Source organism: Nymphalis io, chromosome 26 (genome assembly GCF_905147045.1).
Source record: "Nymphalis io chromosome 26, ilAglIoxx1.1, whole genome shotgun sequence".
Lineage (NCBI taxonomy): Eukaryota > Metazoa > Arthropoda > Insecta > Lepidoptera > Nymphalidae > Nymphalis > Nymphalis io.
Genome location: NC_065913.1, coordinates 4,135,214 through 4,160,076, shown reverse-complemented (window position 1 = coordinate 4,160,076; position 24,863 = coordinate 4,135,214). Strand labels below are relative to the sequence as shown.

General features: G+C 32.8%; 1 protein-coding gene across 3 annotated transcripts in view; it reads right to left on the bottom strand.

The window, feature by feature from the left end:
- LOC126778596 (sperm surface protein Sp17) overlaps positions 1 to 24,863 on the bottom strand; it is a 179,317-nt gene that overhangs the window by 60,854 nt on the left and 93,600 nt on the right. For all 3 annotated transcript variants that reach the window (XR_007670159.1, XM_050502280.1, XM_050502281.1), the window contains exon 3: positions 6,982 to 7,173. Coding sequence is in view for 2 of the 3 variants with exons in the window: in XM_050502280.1 (XP_050358237.1) it covers positions 6,982 to 7,173 (192 nt within the window). In the remaining variant the exon portion in view is untranslated. The remainder of the gene's footprint in view (positions 1 to 6,981; positions 7,174 to 24,863) is intronic.

Genomic DNA, 24,863 nt, shown 5'->3' with positions numbered 1-24,863 from the left:
ATTAAACAATGTTTATACCCTAGCAAGTGGAAAGTGTCCCGAGTAACACCTATTCCAAAATCGGGCTCGTCCACGGATATAACAAATTATAGACCAATCGCTGTTCTTTGTGTATTTGGAAAGATATTTGAATCGATTCTTAATAACATCATTTATATACAAATAAAGGGGCAATTAAGTGATTGCCAGCATGGGTTTCGTCCTGGACGCTCCACATTGACTAATCATACAGAATTTGTAGATTATATAAGTACTAAAGTTAAGTCTGGTTGTCAAGTAGATGCCGCCTACTTTGATTTCAAAAAAGCCTTCGATCTTGTAGATAATGATGTACTTTTAAACAAATTTGCTTTATTAGGATTTTCAACTTCGCTCTTAGAATTGATGGCTCACTATTTAAAAAATCGAAGACAGTTTGTTAAGCTAGACGGGTATAAATCGGAAGAGTATTATACACGATCAGGGGTTAGTCAAGGTAGTACCTTGGGTCCTATGCAATTTTTGATGATGATAAATGATTTACCTAGTGTTATCTCTAATGCCAAATGCCTTATGTTTGCTGATGATTTGAAACTGTACCTATCTGTAACCGAGACTAAAGACTGTGTAGCGCTACAACGTGATATCGATGCCGTAGTTGACTGGACTATAAGAAACAAATTATCATTTAATAATTCAAAATGTAAAACTATCACTTTTTCTAGATCTCGTAAACTTATTAAAAATATATATAATCTGTCTGACACACCAATGGAACATGTACCCAAAATCAGGGATTTAGATGTTATAATGGATAGAAAACTAAATTTTCATGACCATATACTTAAAACATGCAAAGATGCTAATAAATGCCTTGGTTTCATTATTAGAATATCATCGCAATTTAAGAATACCCAAGTAATAGAACAATTGTATAATGCCTATGTCCGTAGTAAATTAGAATATAATGCAATAGTTTGGAGTCCGCTTGAGGCAATGTATAGTATAATGTTAGAAAAAATTCAACGAAAATTCTGTAGATATTTATTTAAACGTAAATATGGATATTACCCTTTTCTCTATCCTTCAATGTTTGTGTCAGGTATGGTTGGTCTAGATTCACTTCAGCTTAGACGGGAAGCCGCACTTATAAAATTTTACTATTTAATTCTAGTGCATAGGGTGGATAGCACTGCTGTACGCGAATCAATATATTTATATGTTCCCGACAAATATATGCGTGGTGTTGGACGACGGCAACATAGATTGTTTTGCTATCCACCTATGTGGCATTCTCCCCAAGCTAGCAACAGCCCCACTGCTAGGGCTGTTAAACTTTTAAATGACTTCGTACGTTGTCGAGATGTAGACATATTTTATGATCCCTTTTATACTATGTTCAAACAAATTTATATATTTCAGAATTTTAAAAATTAATTTTGTGGTTCCTAAATAGATTTAAGCTTATTTTGTTTATAAATTTTAATTCTATTTTTGTTTTACTAAATTTTATTTTATTTATCCTTGTAGTATGTTATGTTAAATTAGTATGAATAATTAAAAAATGTTTAGTAATTAGTGTAGATATAAGCGACTTGGTGTAAATACTGTAATGCTTATATTTTCAAATAAAGATTATTATTATTATAACTTATACACTTGTTAAAATCATCGATAGTTGAGGGAATGTTTTATGAATACGTTTTAATGAAATGTTAGTTAGTTTATTTCATGTATAATAAATTTTAAAAGTTTTATTTTATTTTATTTTTTGTTTGCATTTACAAAATATTTATCTTTTTTTAAACTTTTGATCTTTAGATTCAAAAGCACACACATTATAATTATTTATTTTGTTATTTAAGTTAAAGTTGTATTTTTTTTTTGCTTTTCATCAATTGGAGAATTTTTTATTTGAATGTTAAGTTAACGTGCACTTGCAAAATATTTTGTTACAATTTTTATATAAGCAATAAGACACTGTTCTTTTTACTTTTCACATTTTTATTTTCTTATATGAAATAGCAAGCCAAAGTTATATTTTAAGAAGAACAGCGTCTTATTGCTTATATAAAAATTGTAAATAAAAAAAAATATAAATATTCTGTAAATGCAAACAAAAATAAAATTATATTGAACTTTAACTAGGAAAAAATATTATACATAAAATAAACTATGTTAGTTAGTTTATTGAAATGTATTCACAAATCAACAGTTTCAACGGTTCAACTCAGTCTCAACGGTTCAACAACTGATCTTCGTGTCGACTAAGCTACGTCAAAACTGATTATTAGGTTGTAAATAAAATTGAGTTGAAACCTTTATCTACTTTAGAAGCATTACAGATACTTATCTTGTTAAGTTCACCCACTTTCTGTAACTTAACCTCAAGCCTAGGAAAAGCGAGTGTAAGAATCTTAGCGACATTCTTGTTTGTTTTAACTATGTCTTATAATAATACACTAAGAATGCATTCATTAAAACAAATATAAAAAGGATATTTAAAAACAATGCATATCAATATCTTCCTTACTTAAAAACGTAGTTTAGTTTAAAAAATGCTGTGTCTTCTTCTTTCGAATGTCAAATTAATAATGATAGAAAGGGAGACAAAAGTGCTTAACTAAGTAAGGCCGTCAATGTCTATTTACAAATTTAACCGGAATACATAATTTACTAAAAATGTTGAAATTTTTTCTATGTCTTCATAGTATTAATATATACATAATAATCTTCAGAGAAAAAAATATATTCTTTACTTTTTATTTTCTATTGTGTCTATTAAATGATTGCTTCTCAAAAAGCTTAAATAAAACTTATTATTATTAATGTTAATTATAACGATATTAAAAAAAAGCTAATCTCTCAGTCTCATTTACCATGTAACGATCTTACGCACACATTAACGTACTGACAATAACAAATTATACGGTGACGTCATTCATCGAGTGTAATTATATCGTCCATCGAAAATACAACTGTTCAAATTCATGCATCACGTAATAAACATCTAACTCCGAGATGTCGTAGTGGTTAGAACGCGTGCATCTTAACCGACGATTGTAGTTTCAAGCCCGGGCAAGCACCGCTGAATTTTCATGTGCTTAATTTGTGTTTATAATTCATCTCGTGCTTGACGGCGAAGGAAAACATCGTGAGGAAACCTGCATGTGTTGATTTTATTGAATTTACACCACGTGTGTATTCTACCAACCCGCATTGGAGCAGCGTGGTAGAATAAGCACCAAACAATCTCCTCAAAAAGGGAGAGGAGGCCTTAGCCGAGCAGTGGGACATTAACAGGCTGTTACTGTAATAAACTTATTACATAGACTTAAAAACAGCAGTGCTATTCTGCAAGAGCTCACTTCATTACTCACCCGTGAAATATTGACAACCAACTTATGGTGATATACTTTTATGATGCGTGTATTCTTGAAATGTTATAACGTCGCATAATACTTTCTGACATTCGATGGCTGTTTTCTGCGAGTTTGTTCTCACAGAACAGCCCTACTGTGTAGTTAAACGAAAAAATTAAAAAATGCAAATTAAAACAGGTCTTTCATTTACCTGTAAATTCGGCTTCATTCCCTATATCTCCCATTTAAATTGTTTCAGAATAAAACACGCATGAAATTGAATTAATCAAACGCCACTGTAACTGTGTTATATGAAAAAGATTTTAAAACAATTAATAAAAAATATTTTTATAAATTTAGTGAGATTACTCGGAATAGTTTTTATATTTTCTGTTGAGATTGAAAATTTATCCCACACTAAATATATGCTAGTATAGTAAATGCGAATGTAAATTAGTCTGTTAAAATTTGGTATGGAGCAAGCTATTACTGGTGGTAGGGCTTTGTGCAAGCTCGTCTGGGTAGGTACCACCCACTCATCAGATATTCTACCGCAAAACAGCAATACTTGATATTGTTGTGTTCCGGTTTGAAGGGTGAGTGAGCCAGTGTAATTACAGGCACAAGGGACATAAAATCTTAGTTCCCAAGGTTGGTGGCGCATTGGCTATAAGCGATGGTTGACATTTCTTACAATGCCAACGTCTAAGGGCGTTTGGTGACCACTTACCATCAGGTGGCCCATATGCTCGTCCACCTTCCTATTTTATAAAAAAAAAAAAAAGCTTGAATCCCAACGAAGGACTTAGGTACTTTTTTCAAATCAGTTATCATTATATGAAATTTCATTAAAATCCGCAAGCGACAGAACGAAAAAATATAAAAAATTGTATATTTGTAAGAAATTGTAAACATGTGAATCTTAACAAAAAATCTTGGGTCCAAACCCGGGCGTACTTCTCTGAATTTTCCTTTGCATAATTTATATTTATGATTCATGTTCAACGACCTGCTCCTGCATGACTCGAATGAAATGTAACACGCAGTGAAGCAGCGTGATGTAATTAGCTCCGAGCCTCCTCAGAAGGATTCTGCCTTAGTCAAGATGTAACTATCGATAACGATAAAAAATAGAATAAGATACTACAAAAAATTCTTAATATAAATAACGGCTCACTAATTTATTATATGTATATATTGTTGTAAATGCTTATCATGGCGCATCACACTGTACTAACTCACTAGTGACGTAATTTTTTATGAATACGCCGATAACATTCTTATATCATTAAAATATATGTACGTTTGTAGTTTTAAACTAACAATGTAGTTTTTGCTTTAAATTATATTAACATTATTCAGAACTTTAACTCTACAAATTCCTTCCAATCCAGTCTGTGCCACTAGAAGGATAAAGCCGTTATGCAAACTTATTTGTAGCTCAAAGAAAATTTATAAAATATTCAGCCTGTTACCGCATTGCGTATCTTTACTAGCGCAAAACAACCATTTCTAGAAAGAAAATTATAAGAAACATTTATTTACGAGAAAATAATTTGTACCTTGAGTGTCTTTATAATATTAAGTTATTTAAATTAAGAGATATAAGAATAAAACAGAATAAGTTATTAACAGTTCATTCTCTAACTTATGTATTTAAAAATATTTGCAGACGTACGTTTTGTTCGCCTCTTTATTTATGAACTAAAGGAATGTAACAAAAAATTTGCCGTTAAGTGTCACGCCCGGCCACTTCGAAAATAATGGTTATTTAAATTAACATAATTTATAATTAAAGAAAACTGATAAATAAATATCGAGTAAAAAAACAATAAAAATATTTTTAATTTTTTATAATAGCAACAAATATCAGTGTTTGCGTCACGCACACACAATGAACTATAATACGGCGACGGAGAGGGGGCATGACCGTATACAAGAACGTCATGCCGTTTGCCGTCACCTCATGCAAGTCGGTTATATCCCTAAGGTGTGGCAGTTATACAATAAATCACGCTAAAGTTTGAATAATTTTCGCCTGAATTTTGATTAAACTAAAACCTAAAATGTTAACACATATTTCTTTCAAATTCTTTCAAGTGGGAAATTAATATTATACTTATAATCCGAATATTAAGTCGAGTCAAGATATGAACGAGTCGATCTTATAATAGACACCTTCAATGACATTTAAATAACGAAATTCAACTGTCAAACCATTAGATTAGATTACCAAGCTAGATATCTGTCAAGAATCGGATACTAACTCACTTTTTAAAACGATAAATAAGTTGGTGCCATTTTGTTTTGGAATAACTGGTAAGAGATTTAAGGTCGAATTTGAAGCGCTCCTAATAATAAAAATAGTTTTCTTTCTGTCAGGTTTTTTTTTAAGTCTTTTATAATAATGTGCATGTTGCATTCAATCAATGCAAAAAATACATTTATCATGAATGAAATAGTAGTTTTAAACACGTTTTAATTAATAGTTGTGTCTTTGGAATAGGTTCCTAAATAGCCTCTCTGAGAAGAGATAAATGGGGCCCACGGAGTAATAATGGAGATCCAATGCGATTGTCGTCTCCGTATCGAAAACGGTCATCGCGTGGATTTTAGTGGATCAGAATCCCTCATAGCCAAGTGACAGAAGTCCGGGGATATTTCTGAAGGTTTCTCTAAAAAAAATCTTCCCAATTACTTAGATATATGAAGGCATACGAATAAACGAATGACAAGCAATTAAATTTTCATCCTAAATCATCCTCATCCTTCATTTTAAAAGTAATATTATGATTCATCACTAAATTGGTGATGAAATTAAACATAAGGACATAACGCTTTGTGAAAGGACGTTTTTAAATTATTATTTTTTTCAGCCTTTTGTCATGGAGGAGTTTTGTTATGGGGGAGGCTTTCGTTCACTACTGGACAAAAGCCTCCCCTATAGAACGCCAAACTTTCCGATCTTGGGCAGTCCGCATCCATCTCGTACCCGCCACCCTTTTTTAAATTGTTGGTCCACCTTGCCACAGGGCGTCCTACACTATGTTTGCCTAAGCGTGGTCTCCACTCTAACACGTATCGGTTCCATCGGCCAAGCGCCTGGAGACATGACCAGGCCACTTCCCCTTCAGCGAGCTTATTCTACGCACGGATTCATTCATTCGGATCCTATCTGCCAAAGAAACCCCAAGCATCGCGCGTGCAATTGCTCGCTGAGCGACCTTAAATTTGTGAACCAGTCCTACGGTAAGTGTCCACGTTTCGGCACCCTAAGTCATTACAGGTAGGTCGCACTGATTAAAGACTCTAGTCTTAAGCGACTGTGGGATCGACGATTTAAAAATATGACGCAACCTCCCGAATGCCACCCAGCCCAAACGTATTCTTTTTTTAGCCTCCTTCTCAAAATTGTGCCGGCCAAGTTGTCTACTTTGGCCCAGATAGAAGTATTCCTGCACAACTGCAAGTGGAGAGTTATTTACGACCACTGGTCTCAGTGATACATGTTGGTTTGCTATAATTTTGGTTTTTGCAATGTTCATTCCGAGACCTACTTGTCTTGAAGAATTTCTATTCTATTTACCTTCTAATTACCTTCTTTCTATTTACCTAAATTAATTTTCAAATGAAAACTAACCTTTATCATCAGCTCGAAATTCGGCCTCGAGCTCTGACTTCGTCGGCTCCGGCTCTGGTTCTTGATTCGGTTTATTCGCCTTCATACTTATAGACTTTCTCGTCTGGTGACCCCGGAACGCCGCCTGGATCTTCGTCGCAGCCTCTGCCTCTGAGCCGTTGCACTCCTCCGCGGGTTCTTTTTGTTTCTCTTCTGTGGACAAATTCATGATAATCATTAATGGATGGAAGAATTTACAGAAATACTCGTTGTCTTTTGTATGTGTCTTAAGTGGTTTTTTAAATTTTTTTAGTCCTCTATGTTGCACTTCTTATGAAGATCGGGGTGTCACAACCATCGGCGTGAAAGGCAAGTATCTACCAATCACGCCAACCGGCTCGTCAAATAATAATAATCAAAGATGGCATAACATTCTGTTGTGATACAAGTACTTACTAAAAAAACAACCCTATAATCATATTATACATGTTTATATAATGAGATCACTATAATTATATAAATACCTTAACATCATTAAGTGAAAGTTATAAAAGTCTGAACCAGTAGTACTATACTCTTAATAACTCGCTTCACATCTCTCGAGAAATGAAACTCTAATTACGGTGATACGCTATTTTGACGCTTATTTCCTTTAAATGTTATGATTATTAGAGTCAATATAACATATACTTCAGGGGTGAGTTCAGTATTTCAGATTCATAAAAAAATTACTCGCCGCGTCAAATTTTTAAATAAACAAAGTCACGTACACTGCTTATATCAAATGTTTCAAAGCTTGCCACTCAAGTGCAGCAAAAAAAACCTTTTACAGAACGCATTTTCTCGGCTTGCAAAAAGACCCATTTTAGTAAATGAAATGCATGAGGCATAAAAGCGTTGTCATCAAGACGTTGAATTCAAAGGAAAAATGGATTCCATTTTAAAACGAACTTTTGGCGCTAGATTACATTTTACAAGCTTAATTAGGCCAAGTAGACTTGTACTAAAATGATTTAAAGAAACATTTTGCAATATCAACTTTTGCTTTATTTATATAATACATATGAGTTACATTTAAAAAAATACACATAGTTATCGATTAGTCTGACCTATTGATATACTGAAACAATATACCGCCGATCGCGGGTTCATATCCGGGCAAAGACAGATTTTATTTGATTAGATATAATATTTTCGTAAGTGTCAACTTACGATGAGTGTGATAACTGAACTGAAAGGGACAATAATATGTTTGTTCTATAGGTGATATGCGACAGATGCTTTTTCGCGGAAAGAAAATGAAATAAACACAAAAAGCTTTGTATCGTTATGAAAATAAAGCAAAAGGGTTTTACAAAAAAAAAAACAAAGTAACAGCCGTCGATTATATTATGTAAATATAATTAATTACACATATTTGGCCTTATTAACCTATAATATTACAAGTGTATGAGAATGATGTAACGATTATAAGATATATCATGATTTTATCAGACACAGTTCTTAAATATATAATATTTCAATTTTAACGTTGAACTGGTTTTACTTATATAAAATTAAATAAAAGATTAGCAATTTTGCGTTATATCCCCTTAATTTGTGCTTATAATTTAGTTCTTGAAACCTGCCTGGGTTGAACGATAATCTGACACACGTGTATTGTGCATCTATTATCCAATCCAGTGGAGTACACTTTGTACTACAAACTTTCTTAAGGAAAGAAGGATTTAGCTTTTTGCAAGCTCGTCGGTAAGGTACAAAACACTCATCAGATATTCTACCGCAAAACAGCAGTACTTGGTATTGTTGTGTTTTGGTTTGAAGGGCGAGTGAGCCAGTGTAATAACAGGAACAAGGGACATAACATCTTGGTTACCAAAGTTGGTAACGTATTGGCGATGTATGCGATGGTTAACATTTCTAAAAATGGCAATGACTATTGGTGACCACTTACCATCAGGAGGAGATGGATATGCTCGTCAGCCTATTTATACCATAAAAAAGCTATGTTAAGTATACAGGTTGTTATTTTTTTACAGTTATAAATGTGTTAGATGAAAAAAACAGATTCTTCTACAACGCCTTACACGATCGTCTAATAGTATACCTTTATTCTTTATGTACAATCCTTGACCCATTGGTGATTGCTTTTCGCCAAATTTTCAAAGCATATTTTTTCCATCATTTTATTTAATGAATCTATAAACCGATTTTGATGATTCTTGAATATTTACATTAGAATATTATATATTTATGCGAAAGTGAGTTTGTTATACATACGAAAATAGCGGACGCAAATTAATTTTTTAATATTCTATGAACTGTATCGTTCAGCCTAAAGAGGCTCATTTGTACATCTGCATCTCGTTTGATGAATATTGATGAATGATGAAAAAAAATATGTATATTTGTGTACCATCATCTTAATCAATCATCGTTTATTACACGCTTAGCTTGAGACGAGATGACGCAGCGTTTTTAAAGCGATCATAGAAGTAGAATTATATGCAAAGAAAGGAGCCCAAAAATTATATAAAATAACCACTATTTATTGTCACACGGAAAAGGCTTGTTCTTGCCTTCTGCTCTTGAGATTTGGAGCTGTTTCCATCACGCAGCTCCATTACAGGTTGGTGTTCGTGTGTCAGATTTCCTAATGATGTTTTCCTTCAACGCCGAGCATGAGATGTATAATACACACAAATTAAGCACATGAAAACTGAACAGCTTGCCCTTGGTTTATATTTGTAAGCTTCGGTTAAGATTAATATATTCTCGCCACTAGGCTACCTCGTGCCTCAGTTTATACTCATAAAATAAATATTTTCAATGCTTTGAAATATAATATCAAACAGTTGATGATTATGTTTACGTTTAAGTTACGTCCAATTCGATTTAAATATTTACCATTATGATGACGTCTCATTTATTAAAACATCTAAGAATATTTTTAGCTTAATTTTTTAAATAAGAGAGCTAAAAATATTTTGAAAATATTAATGAATGAAAGTAAATAACTAACAATTTTAATAAGATTAATTTAAAATGTGGGTGAAATGTTGTGCAATGTAAAAGAACGCAGATTAACTTCGTTATTAAAATCGATCCATCGATATACATGAGCCATGTTAGCACGCTAAGGCTCGATTGATACTGAGAATTTTCGACAGAAAAACCCAATACATTTTTACTGGCCCCACCACAGAACCTCGGGGTCTACTGCCTTTTGTCTAGCCACTAAACCAACGAGGCAGTTCATTCTTAAAATATTCAACGTTGAACAAATTGTTGAAAGTTTAAAACATTAATGATAAAAAGCTTAAAAAAAACTAACTTATATAACTTTGCCTCGTTTCTTATTTAAATTAGAAACGAACGTAAAATGGTTGGCCATCTCATTTCTAATTTAAATATTTATAAACAAATTTTCTATTCTCGCATGATTCAATAAAATGCGCAAATATATTTGACATACAACATCAATTATATAAAAATAATGTGTTATTCCGTCTTAATTTCATGATATTTGTAGTTATTTCTCTAAAAGCGTTTTTAGGGTAACGACTTCTGGAAAATTCTGGAAAATGCTGCGCTTAAAAGAAAAAGATTTATCTTGGTACAAGATTTATTCTTTTCTTTTGAAAAATTTACAGAAAATTTATTACAACCCAATTTAAATTTTCTTACATTTACCGGTAAAATGCTGTTTCATCTACGTTTATATAATATCATTAAAAATTCAACCACAAATGAAATTTTAAATATTACATTAGGTATATAAACAGGACCTAATGACCAAAATGGCATCCATCGGATATTTTATTTTATGTCTTCATACACAATATACTTGTGTTTATAATTTATATAAATTAATAAAATATGTTTTTATGATTTAAATATAGCTGCCTCTTTTTTGGTTTACATTACCTATACATTATTATAAAGTCAGTCAGTATTTTTAAGTTTATATTACCAAAAATAACCATTTTCTTTTTACCTAATGTTTTAAGTGTTTTATAAGTATAATGCGAATGGGCATTGTGTACATTAAAATGAAGTATTTGAAGGACGAAAGTGTCCAAAAATGAATACCACGCTGACGAAGCCGCCGGTTTTGCCAGTATAATATATAATTTCTAATTTGTCTAAAGTCTAAACTATCTTAGCATTGCCAGAAGTGTTTGAGCTTTTGTTATTGATTGCCAAGATTGAGATATCTTCTTGGCATGCTTACAATTCCTCTTTATACATGACAGTGCCAAATTCGCTAGTCCATTGGCAATAATGCCAACTGAGACTGCATGTTATGACCAATAAATATTTATTCGTAAGAAATGAATATATATTGTAGTAAGAACGCGTGAATCTTAAATCTTAACCGATGATCGTGAGTTCTACCCCGGGCAAGCACCACTGAATTTTTATGTACTTAATTTGTAATTATAATTCATCTCATGCTTTACGGTGAAGGAAAATATCGAGATGAAACTTGCACGTGTCTAATTTCACCACATCTGCAACAATCTGCATCAAATTCTGCCACATCTGTATTCCACCAATCCACATTGGAGCAGCGTGGTGAAATAAGCTTCAAAGCTTCTCCTCAAAAAGGGAGAGGAGGCCTCAGCCCAGCAATGGGACATTTACAGGCTATGTTTTATGTTATATGGCAATTCGAATCCATATTGAGTTCATGGCAGTTTTCACCTTAGAATATATGAGTTGTTGACTTTAAGTAGGAAAAGCCACAAATATTTTAATTTTTTCTTACTCTTGATATTTATTCATTTCAAGAAATACCAACTTAATCTACACAATAATAACAATACTACCAACTGTTAAACTCGAAGATGTCTTATAGCTCTGTAATTATACCGGTCCAGACCTTTAAGCCGGAAACTCTGCCAAATTCGCTAAATCGCTTTAGTTTTAGAATAAGTTTCGGTAATACGGCCGTAAAAGCTAGGAAATTTGCTCAGTTTAGATACGGAACACGTACGACGTATAAGCTAAAAAGCTAGATTTTAGATAACTGATTTCTATTATCATACTTTATGCTACTAATCCGTTAAAGTTTTAAAAAAGGTTGTATATATATGTTCATAATTTTATTATAATTAACTATTCTATGGCCGGGTCGAACAGGTGAATTTTAATTGAAGATCGCAGGCTTAAACCTGGCCCAGCACCTGTGAACCATGTGCTTAAATTTTTTTTTTATACTTCATCTTATGGTCGGTGCTGAAAGAAAACGTCGTGAGTAAACCTGCATATGCGGGATAAAAATCAGCAACATGTGTTATATACACATATACATATACAGTTTTGACCTAACTTAATGAAACAAGGAGTTCATAGCCCAGGAGTTGGACTATAAATTCAATTCACTCACTCACGTCACTTCAATCACTTGCGTTATTTATTGAGGAATAATTGCCAATTGTCACGAAGATGACGGTTTAAATTGTTATGAATCGAACGCGTCGAGATCACCTCGCCGCCATCACCTTTTGAAGGGCATGTGTGATGATAAGGCATAAAGGCGTGTGTGGCAATATTTCTAGCTGTAACTTACCTTTTTAATTAAATGCAAACAAATATTAACATATGTTTTCTAAAGGATTGAACGTCTGTATTAATTTGGAATTCAAGACGAGTTCCCGTCACGTCTCCCGACAAGGAAATAACTCCATAGAGCGCCTTGTCATTCAAGGCAAGGTGGATGGCACCAAACCACGTGGAAGGACGCCCATGCGATGGACCGACCAAAAAAAAACAACTGTTGGCGGTCCTTTGCATGAATGCACGAGGCTTACCACTAACAGAGACATATGGCGAAGGCTCGTGAGGCGAATAACATCTGCGCCGAACAATTCATAATATTTCATGGCGACCACGACGACTCTGACAAGAGTGTCACGACGAAGAAGAAGAAGACGAGTTCCATTATATATAGAAGCGTTGAATTTATGTTCACACTTTATCTTGTTTTCAGAATAGAAAATCTTCAAACTTCTCAGACAATGTATATCTTTTATTGTTATCTATCCGTATAACAGAGCAGAAGATATCATATTTGTATATATTTACATGTCTAGATAACTACAAAACACACGAGAAGGTGTTTTTTTTTTTAAATTTGCCTTTATCCAGGAGTAGTCAATATGACCAACCGCGTCTGACAAGCGATAACTTTCAATATACACTATCTGGTACAACTGTTTCATTGGTTTTGTGAATAATGTTAAGCTGTACATCATGAGCTCTTAGCTTCGAATCCCTTGAGTACTGTGAAATAACTTGCAACTATCGCCTGGAGCTAATAAGCTATTGCGCCTGAACTCTTATAGGTCAAATAGCATAGCTATCCGAAGGGAAAATGGGAGTTGTGTTTATTGCAGACATTGACGCGCCGGTTGGCATGGTTCGTAGATACTTGCCTTTCACGCCGAAAGTTGTGGACTCGATTCCCACCCAGGAGAGACATTTCTGTGCATGAACATGTCTGTTTGTTCTAAAACTGGGTGTAATTATCTATATAAGTATGTATTTACAAATGAAAAGTAGTATATGTGTATCAGTTATCTGGTTTTCATAGTACGAGTTTTGCTTAATTTGGGATCAGCCGTGTGTGAATAATGCCCCAGGATATTATTATTATTATTATTACTAACTAAAAAACTTTTGAGACATCTCCTGTCTCCGTTGAGGCTAGTCGACATCATAACTCAGTGGTACCACAAAATAATGATGTTCCTGACGTGACATTAAATGTATAGACATAACGTGCATGTTAAGCTGAACGAGGTCAAACCCTGTTCCGTTTGGTTGTAAAGTCACATTAGGATGGTGTTATAAAAGCAAGTTTATACACAAAGTCATATAGTTTTAACTTTATGTATAGTGAACTCAATTTATTCGTCATTAAATTTGCGTTAAGAAACCTATGGAGTTGTATGTATGCATACATGCGTGTGAGGGTATATGACTATGTATGTTTTTTATAGTGTAGGTAGGCGGAAGAGCAAATGGGCCACCTGATGGTACGTGTTCACTAACGCCCATAGACATTGGCATTGTAAGAAATATTAGCCATCTTTTACATTGCCAATGCGCCACCAACCTTGGAACTAATGTTGTGTCCCTCGTACCTGTAATTACACTGGCTCATTCACCCTTCAAACTGGAACACAACAATACCAAGTACTGCTGTTTTGCTTTGAATATCTGACGAGTGGGCCAAGCGAGCTTCCAAAAAGCCCTATCACCAGTAAAACTATAAATAAATTAATATACCGTTAATATAAATTATTATTAATGAAAATAATTTAGAGAAAACAATTCCACATTAAACTTCATTGTAATAAAATTTAACATTTAGCGAAAACAAAAGACGATTAAAATATGCAGGACGTTACAAAAGCAACCGATGCGAAACTACAATCAGCGGAATGGGAATTTTGAAGAGTTGCCAAAATTGAAGAAGCACTAGGAGTAAAGCGTGGCATACATTCAAATTCTACGTTGAATTTGTTCCAAAAACAATGGCTACGGTAAGGTAAAATATATTCTATTATATTGTATTATAGTTCATAAGTAAAATAAATCATTGAAACACTTATGGCGTTTTAGAAGTGAAAGAAATGCTTGTTAAAAGAAGCAACTACAATTGTATTTGAGAGATTTACTGAAAAACTTTACGAATGAAATGAATTAAAAAAAATATTATAAAGTTTTTTTTTTAAATGTTTTTCTTTGCTAATATTCTTGTAGAGGAGCCGACATGAATAAAATATAAATTATTTACAGAGAGAGACAAAAAATTTGCCAACGTTTACACAAAATGAAAAAATGTGATATTTCTTTTAGTATAAACTGTTTATTTGTTTAAAAATTTAATTAGTTACCTTTTGTTTCTGTTTTCGTTTTTGTTGTTTATTTAAATATTATTATTATTATTTTTTTATTTGTATATTTTGTAATTGTGCTTGTGAATGGTTTGTTCTCCTGTAATCGGTTGTGTATAGTTAGTTTTAAGATAATGTAAAAAGTGTTTTGAATGTGTGTTATGTACAACTGTTGGAGATCCAAATAAATAAATAAATAGCATGTTAGGTCATTAACGATAATATAATAATTCTTTTATAAGTTTTATTAATTAATGTTTATAACATTAATTACTTTAAAAAAATTAAGTTTCTTTACATAATTCTTGATTAAGGCATTCTTTTTAACTATTGGGTACATAACATAATGGTTTTTCATTATTATAAGCCAAGTCCGTATTTCCTTTTTTTTTAAGTTTTCACACAAATATATATAAAATACGTTCAGTATTTTATATATATTTGTGTGTCCTATACGCAACAGTTTTTAAGTTTATTATCTCAAAACTATTTTATTTTATAAATTAAATTTCCCATTGTTGTGAATAGGATTCTTCTATTCTTGAGGAAAAGATATAGAGCGCATTTCACTACACTTATTCAACGTGGATTAGTACAGAAGTGTACTTTTATAAATAAATCATATTTTTTTTGTTCGAGCTCGAGAATAATTAAAAATATAAATTAATCACATGAAAATTCTTACATGGGTTGAGCCCACAATCTTTGTTGAAAATTCACATGTTCTACTAATTTTCTTAATTCACTAAAAAACTAAAATCTACTTTCTGGTATGATTATAAAAATTAAAAACTACTCCCTCGGTGTCGATTTGAACCAGATTATGTTTTAAAAGCATCAAGTATTTCAATCGAGAAGAACAAGGTCGCAATGTAGATGAGTCAACATGGGATGATTTGCTTTAACAAGTTATTAAAAATGTAAAGAGTCTCTTTTATGCACTTGGCCGCTAACTTTGTGAGGCAGTCCTTGTATAAACTTTTATAGACCTCGTTATTCTTAATATAACTTCAGTGTTGTTATTTTTTGTATATAACAGTTGAAATATACCTTATTTTGATGTATTATAAGTATATTGTCACGCCTTAGGGGTACGACCGATTCGTACGCCGTCACGGCAAACGGTATATGACGCTCTCCTCCACGGCATACTACTTGTGTTTGCGTAGCGCGGTATTGCTATATATTATTTTAATAATAACAAAAAAAAAATGTTACTACAACAAATATATATTTTGTTAAAAAACATTATGTTTTTATTAAATTTATATCATTTGTATTGACTGGTTTTGTTAACCATCAATTTCGATGTTTAGTAACGAGTCATTTTAAAAAGCCAGTGTAAGTAGAGAACACGAAACACACGAGAACACGAAAAAGAAAGTTAGAGGCGCATTGGTGATGTAAGGGATGGTTAATATTTCTTCAAATTCCAAACTCTATCGGCTTTGATATCCACTTGGCATCAGGTGTACTATTCACCCGTCCGCATACCTATTCTTTAAAAAAAGATTATATAACGTCACAATAAAAACCAATATATATATATATATATATATATATATATATATGAGCTAATAAACGCCAAACCAATAGATAATGCTCACACTTCTTTTTTATGAAGAATGTTTAATTTAATTAGTAGAAATGTAAGGAAATCAAGTTTTCATCAATCCTTAAGTCGATTTAGTACTTGTTTCTATTCTGAATTAGTAGAACTCATCACGCGATTTTCAAGTTAATGTTGATTTGTTTTAATTTCCGATTACGAATCGTCTACTGAGGGTAAAGCCTCTAACCCGTTTTATAACGTTAACAAATGTTCTCCAATTTTCACAAACGAGTGTTCTTGGTAATGTTTATTGTTGTACATTAATTGACTCAGTTTTTCTACTAAGCTATAAAGTCTAGAAGGAATTTAGTGTGATCATATTTATATTTTATATTGAATGTCATTAGAAAGTCTCTAATCTTTCATCTTTATCAACATCACCCTTTATGCATGCTTAATTAATTTAATTTCCTAATATAACACTGGTATTAAATGTTATGAAATTAAGGTCAAATATGTTTTTAAGGTTTGAGCTGATGTTATCGCATTTGCTCTTTTTTATTTGAATGGGTAGGCAGACTGCCAAATCGCCCATATGACTGTAAATAGTCATCAGCCTTCATAGACATCGGCGCTGTAAGAAATTCGGACTATTACCTAGTCAATACGCTACTAATCTTTAACTATGATGTTCCTTGTGTCTGTGGTTACACTGGATTTCGACAACAGCATCACCAGATTATTTTTTTAATATAAGAGTAAACGGGTAGTGGGTACACATAATGGAAATTGATTATCACATCTACAACGCTAGAGGGGTTGCAGGTGCGTTGCTGGCCTTTAAGAAAGGTCTTTGGCTCGTTGTCTTGAAGGTTTCTATGTCATATCAATTCGGAACCGCCGACAAAAGCTAGTTTCATAAGTTCCACATTGGATCCAAGTATAATATAATAAATCAATATTGGTCAAACTGTTGGGACATAGAATTAAACATACACCAGAATTTTATATATAAACATCACAAGAGTAATGGATGCTTACAAAGAACAAGAGCGTGTTACGTAATATTAAGTAATCGAGTTAAAAAAGACCTCCTTCGAAACGATCTTTTGCTTAACCGATCTACTTAAACGAATGAAACTTAATAGACTAGATTTAATCGTTACCAGCGTCAAGCGTTTGTCCAAATTTGATTTGGTTTGTTATTTAGTTATTAAAAATGTAAAAATAGTCTCTTTTATGCACTTGGCCGCTAACTTTGTGAGGCAGTCCTTGAATAAACTTTAATAGACCTCGTTATCTTTAATATAACTTCAGTGTTGTTATTTTTTGTATATACCAGTTGAAATATACCTTATTATGATGTGAAGGTATATTGTCGCGCCTTAGGAGTAAGACCGATTCGTACGCCGTCACGGCAAACGGTATATGACGCTCTCCTCCACGGCATACTACTTGTGTTTGCGTAGCGCGTAATTGCTACATATTACTTTAATAATAACAAAAAAAATATTTGTTACAACAAAAAATATTTTTCGTTAAGAAACATTATGTTTTTATTAAATTAATATCATTATTGTTCAATTAATCGTTACCAGCGCTAAGCAATTGTCCAAATTTGATTTGATTTGTTATTTAGTTGAAGAACTAACTAACTAACAACTATACAAACAATTAGAATTGAAAAAGCTTTGAAATAATGGTTTGATTAAGATCATACATTATAGTTACATTATACTGACAGAAGGGAGGGAGTTCCTTCGAGAATTCACTGACCAGTACAGTACATAATAAAGGGCACAAGTGTTTGCACAAACATAAGTGCACTCTCTATTCCCTTTCATAATCCGATGGGCTTAAAAATAAGCCGCAAAAAGTTCAGGAATACGGATAATGGGCTTATGTGCTTTCAGAGAGAGAAATCACTGCAAAATTTTAAATTCCGATCAGCTACTGTAAAATTCTTGACAGAAAATTTCGACTCCGATACTGAGTTTTACTCCAGTACCTCAGCATATGTAGTATATCAAACTAACACTCAATCGTTAAAAGGATTGCAGAAAATGTACATCACATAATGTATATATATCAGCTTATCGCTGTCCACTGCTGGACGAAAGCCTCCTCCATGCCGATCTTGGGCAGCCCGCATCCATCCCGTACCTGCCACCTTTTTCAAATCGTCGGTTCACCTTTTTTTTTCTCGCTGGAAAAACGCGTTTACGCGTTTCCCCCACATGAAATGGGGGGGTATGTGGGACTCGCCGGCGCCGAATACCCACTAAAAAACCAGCGGTACTCACACCGCCTTTTCAAGGGGCGTCACGGGATCGCTTGCGCATACTACCGTGACGCCCCTCGAAATTTTTTGATTTAGTATTGTTTTTATCCGATTTAAAGTGTGCGTGGACCAGTGTAACTACAAGCACAACAGATATAAATTAGTTGCCAATGTTGGTGGCAGATTGGCGATGTGGTAGTGATATTTTTTACACTGTTAATATATAAATTGGTGTCTCTCTATACATGTACTACTATATGTCCTTTTTTTTTTTTATAGTAAAGGAAGGCGGACGAGCATATGGGCCACCTGATGGTAAGTGGTCACCAACGCTCTTAGACATTGGCATTGTAAGAAATGTCAACCATCGCTTACATATCCAATGCGCCACCAACCTTGGGAACTAAGATTTTATGTCCCTTGTGCCTGTAATTACACTGGCTCACTCACCCTTCAAACCGGAACACAACAATATCAAGTATTGCTGTTTTGCGGTAGAATATCTGATGAGTGGGTGGTACCTACCCAGACGAGCTTGCACAAAGCCCTACCACCAGTAAAGTCCTTCTAGAAGCTCTTCTTTTAAGGATAACTTGTGGACCTTACTCTACCATGATTTTGAATTTTGAGATAATCTCAATTGGCCACACGATTTCATAACCCTGCCTACCTATTTTCAGTTTAAATTCAATTGCTGGAAATCATTATTACCGTTCACGTTCTACTTAGCTTAATTTTGTTCGTTATCTATTTAACGTGTTTTGTCACGTGTGAATTTTCAATCCATTGTTCAAAAAGCAACTATCGAATCGAATTGGGTTGTAAGTGTGAATTTATTGTCAACGTTAATTCGTTATGATTCAAATTTCTATAATTTAATTTAATCGAGACATAATCATTTCTGCGAAAACCACATTAGACTGAATTTATTAGTTCATGTATTAGCAAATCGAGGCTTAGGAAATGCAAATAATTTAATCGGTGGACTGTATTGAACTGGGAGCCCAATACTATAAAAAAATTTTTACTTTATCGCAATCGAATCGAAATGTTATCGTTGCCGTTTTACCGTTTTCCTATTCCACTAAAACAAAAATCAAGTTGCGGTTCGGTTGTAGCCGTTATAAATTAGTAGAATTGGCTCTCAGTTACAATTCAACTGATATTTAATTTTGTGATTAAAAGAATCGGGAACGTATCGTTTATAATTTAGTAGAATTACATTTATAATTTAGTAGAATGTTTTTTGTTGCTCTTTAACAATTTTACAGAATTTCGTTTTCGCAATTCTCATCACTGAAATATTGACAACTGACTTATGGTGATATACAATTTCGATGCGTTTATTCTTGAAATGTTATAATTATTATGGTCAATTTCGCATATCATATTTTGACATTTCACGACCGTATTTTGCGGTGAGCTTCGAATTTGTTTTTACAGAATATCACTACTTTTTATATTTTAATTACTATAATACATAGAGCAATCGAAGTAAAGGTTAATTTTTGTTCTCATGATAGTTCCGGATTGGTTTGAATACTGGTGGTAGAGCTTTGTGCAAGCTTGTCTAGGTAGGTACCACCCACTCATCAGATACTGTACCGCAAAATAGCAGTACTTGGTATTGTTGTATTCCAGTTTGAAGGGTGAGTGAGCCAGTGTAATTACAGGCACAAAGGACATAACATCTTAGTTCTCAAGGTTGGTGGTGCATTGGTGATGTAAGTGATGGTTAACATTTCTTACAATGCCAATGTCTGTGAGCGTTGGCGACCACTACCACCAGTTGGCCTATATGCTCGTCCACCTTTCTATTCTATAAAAAAAAATTAATTGTGTGTATGTATTAAAATGTAACTACTTTTGAGAGTTTGTATAACGTAACAAAACTAAATTCGATTGGGGTTCGAAAGAGAACATTGTACTCTAATATACAAGCCCATCTATTGCGTTAGGTTATTTTTATATAAGATTCAAAATAAATCAGCAACAAAAAACAAAGACATAAGTTACATAAGCGGCTTATAAGACCTTATAAAAATAACATAATATTCTACTCGTCTTAAACACATTTGTCATAATAATTTATATCATTTATTACAAGTATAATTTAGTTTGGTTTGCTTATTTCCCTAAGGTGATATCGCTTATCAAAATGGCGTTCCAATATTTGGTTGCGATATTATTTTAGAACCTTGTTTCATTAAATGGAAATTTATTTACGCGTACAATTCAAATATATTTTGTTTATTTATTAACTGTGACAATATTCTTAAATTGAATATATTTTTTTCTTTTTCTGGCGTGTATCTAAGCTTGAACGCAAAATATGCTGCCAATGTCACGTATAAAAGAGACGACGCCTTTTAGAACCATCGATTTCAAATTTTAAAAAGTTTAATGATAATGAGTAGAAACTATGTAATACTACAGTAGATATCTAATTGAATATAATACATGTATTGTCATATCGTGTCATATCACGTCCGAACCGAATCGAACCGAAACAGCCTGTGAATGTCCCACTGCTGGGCTAAAGGCCTCCTCTCCTCATTTTGAGGAGAAGGTTTGGAGCTTATTCCACCACGCTGCTCCAATGCGGGTTGGTGGAATACACATGTGGCAGAATTTCAGTGAAATTAGACACATGCAGGTTTCCTCACGATGTTTTCCTTCACCGTAAAGCACGAGATGAATTATAATCACAAATTAAGCACATGAAAATTCAGTGGTGCTTGCCCGGGTTTGAACCCACGATCATCGGTTAAGATTCACGCGTTCTTACCGTTGGGCCATCTCGACTTTTTTCATATCACGTCAATAGTCTAAATTTAAAGCAGATGATACTGCGAAGCAATTTTACTTATATAATGACATTATATAGTAATATCTTCGAAAACGCGCTGGATTTCTAGCTATAAGTGTTATTTATATAAGTGTATAGTTTTAAAGTACTTTCATTTTGTGAGTTAAAAAAAAACCTCATTAATATAAGAATAAACATTTCAAACCAATTTTGGTAACTTAATATTCCATTAATATGACGAGTCAAAAGTGCTTGTGCATACTGGAATAAAGAATATTTTGATTAATGATTATTATGTATATAAACGGTGTTATACATAGTAACATAAAATTAATTCGTTTAGTAATTAAATTTTATATACTTTTTCAAAGAAATGTGCTATCAATTTCCGTCTTTATGAAACAAACTACTTTGAATACTTGAATTAAAAATCTACAAAACACTATAATCAAAATAATTATACGCTCAAGAAAAATATACATCGAATACTAAATACTAAATACTAAGTTTAAAATATGACTCTTAAGCTTTGGTAATAAAGATCATATGAAACTTTCTAGTAATTATGAAATATCAAAAATACATTTCATTGTAATATTAACTTTGTCGCTTTGTACTAGAGTTGAAATTTCAATCATTATTATAATAACGTGTAAACCCGTACTGACAGCGTAATGAGGGAAAAATTTAGGCCGAGGTTTTACAAAGTTATTCCGAGACACGTACTTACTCCACACAATGCAAAAACACATTTATATACAAACTATGTGTATTTAAATATGTATGTATGTGTTATATTATATTTTATCTAAACAACCGTCTATTATGGTAGTATTTTGTATCGCCACTAGACCTGGGGTGCCTGGAAGAAATCATTATTTAACGATGAGGCCGCCGTTTGTTATATTTTTTCAATGTAGCTTTTTCGTCGTAAAACAAAGAAATTAATAAAGTTACAATTTTGCAATACATATTTTTTTATTTTTTCAACGTAATATACGGCAGGAGTGTAAATTTATTCGAAACTTTTTTTTATTTATTGTATTCTTCCAACCGTAAAAGTAATTTATTTTTAATCTCCTGATGTCAGTTTTATATGAAATTCTGTACAAAAATAATTGCTTTTTTATAAATATATTAAAGCTTTAAAATACTGTTCGCCTATTGGTTGAAATTGGAACATAATGAATATCGAAAATAACATGAAAATAAACGCAAAATGCCTTTATTCTCGATATTGATAACAGCGCATTTTAAATTTTCTTATGAAAAACTTTTGCGTCTTTGATATACAACGAAACCGCTCAACAAAAATGTCTTAGTCTTCCCGTCATATCTTGATAAATTATGTAAGTGAAACCGGAGCTGTTATTAAACAAAACGGTATGAATACTTTCTCCTTAAGAGCTCCGAGCCCAGTGGGACATTAATACTGCTACTATGAATACAAAGGTACTCAAAGATTTCTTTGTTTTCGAAGTAAATTATGATCTGTTTTAATAATCTATTAAAGAATTTGTGTTAGAATGTTTAGTGGGCTAATGGTGTAACAGTTACATAGACTTGTATGTTTCTTTCATTTTGTTGTAGAGTATGTGTTCGCCTGGGTAAGAACCCCTGATAGATCATGTTCCCATATCCTTCCAAACAATACTACTTATTATTATTGTCTTTCATTTTAAAGGCTAATTGAGCCAGTATAGTAACAGGCGGCACATAACATTTTAGTTTTTACGGTTGGTAATATCTCATACAGTTTCAATGTCTATTGGTGGTGACCACTTACCAGGTTTCATTTGCCAGTTGGCCAATCTATTCTAAATTTAAAAAATAAACGCACTTACGACTTTTGCTAACTGTAGGTATTCCTGAAAGATTATTAGAAACTCGGAGCACTCGTGGGATTGATACAAATACAGAAATTTCGACAGAGATTTTACCTCAATAAATACAAACGAACAACAAGGACGAATCAACAATAACCTTTACAAAATAAAATAAAAAATGATACAGATAAAGGTTTCTTAGTTCTATGAAATAACAAAGGCCTCGATTTATTACCATAAAACACTTAAATAAAGAAAATTACGACCCACGCTTGTAAGTGCTTGTTACAGCTAAATATTTTAGAGTTTTTTGTTACTCAACCATTTTTTATTAATGGTATAAATTACTTTACGTATATACGGTGTTATGTTTTCATGATATTTTTTTTATACAATAGGTAGGCAGACGAACAAATGGGCCACCTGATGGTAAGTGGTCACCAACGCCTCAGACTTTGGCATTGTAAGATTTTTTAACCATTGCTTAAATCGCGAATTCACCACCAAACTTGGGAACTATGATGTTAAGTTTCATGTACCTGTAATTACACTTCTCACCTCAACTCACCCTTCAAAAAGGAGTACTGCTGTTTTGCGGTAGAATATCGGATGAGTGGGCGGTACCTACCCAGACAAAACACAAAGAAATATCACTGATATCGTTCTATATTATTCATTCGTCAAATATTATTGACACTATTTTCTATTGTGTACATTTCTAAAAATATTTTTGAACTTAATCTTGCGAAACAGGGTTGAGAACGAATAACAATAATACTGAAGTTATAAGGGTGAAATGTTTGTTTCTTTGTTGGGTTGATTTGAAAGTACATTTTTACGTCAGGCTGGCCATTAATAGAAAAAGGTTATATAGTTATTATTATATAATACTAGCTATCCGCCAATTTTACTCTCTGGTAGAGTAAGAGTATACAAAAAACGTTTATATTAAAGGACAAACATCAAAATATAATTCTGATTTTTGGCCACTCAGCAAACATTGCGACCAATGAGAGTGTAGCCATAACGTAAAATGTGGGGAAACCCCATATTAATTTTATGCTTGAATTCATATTGTATCTAATTTAATTTTAACTGTAATATTTGTATAAAAAAGTTTTTTTATCTATAAAGTCTAGAGAATTCAAAGAACTATTTCTTAAAGAATAAATAGTAACTTCACACTTGGAACAACCCAATTGCACCCCAAAGAAGCGCCACGTACGACTACGTACTAGTTCCTTAGTCTTAGTGGGATCAAGGTGTAATTAATGTTCTGCTAGAAAATAATTATTCTCTTTGTGAAAGTCTTAAATATAGCTAAGGTTCTCTGTATAATCTTAGATTACTTTTACCTTAATCTCTAAGCGCTTTTCAACTTTTTATGAATCACAATAAAGTACTTTTTACTTCTTCATAGTAGAACGAAAATAAAACCAACTTTAATTTGCATTTTCCATTCACTTACTAGCTTGTTTTTTTCTTTAGCAGTACTTATTATTGCTGCGTTCCGGTTTGAAGATTGAGT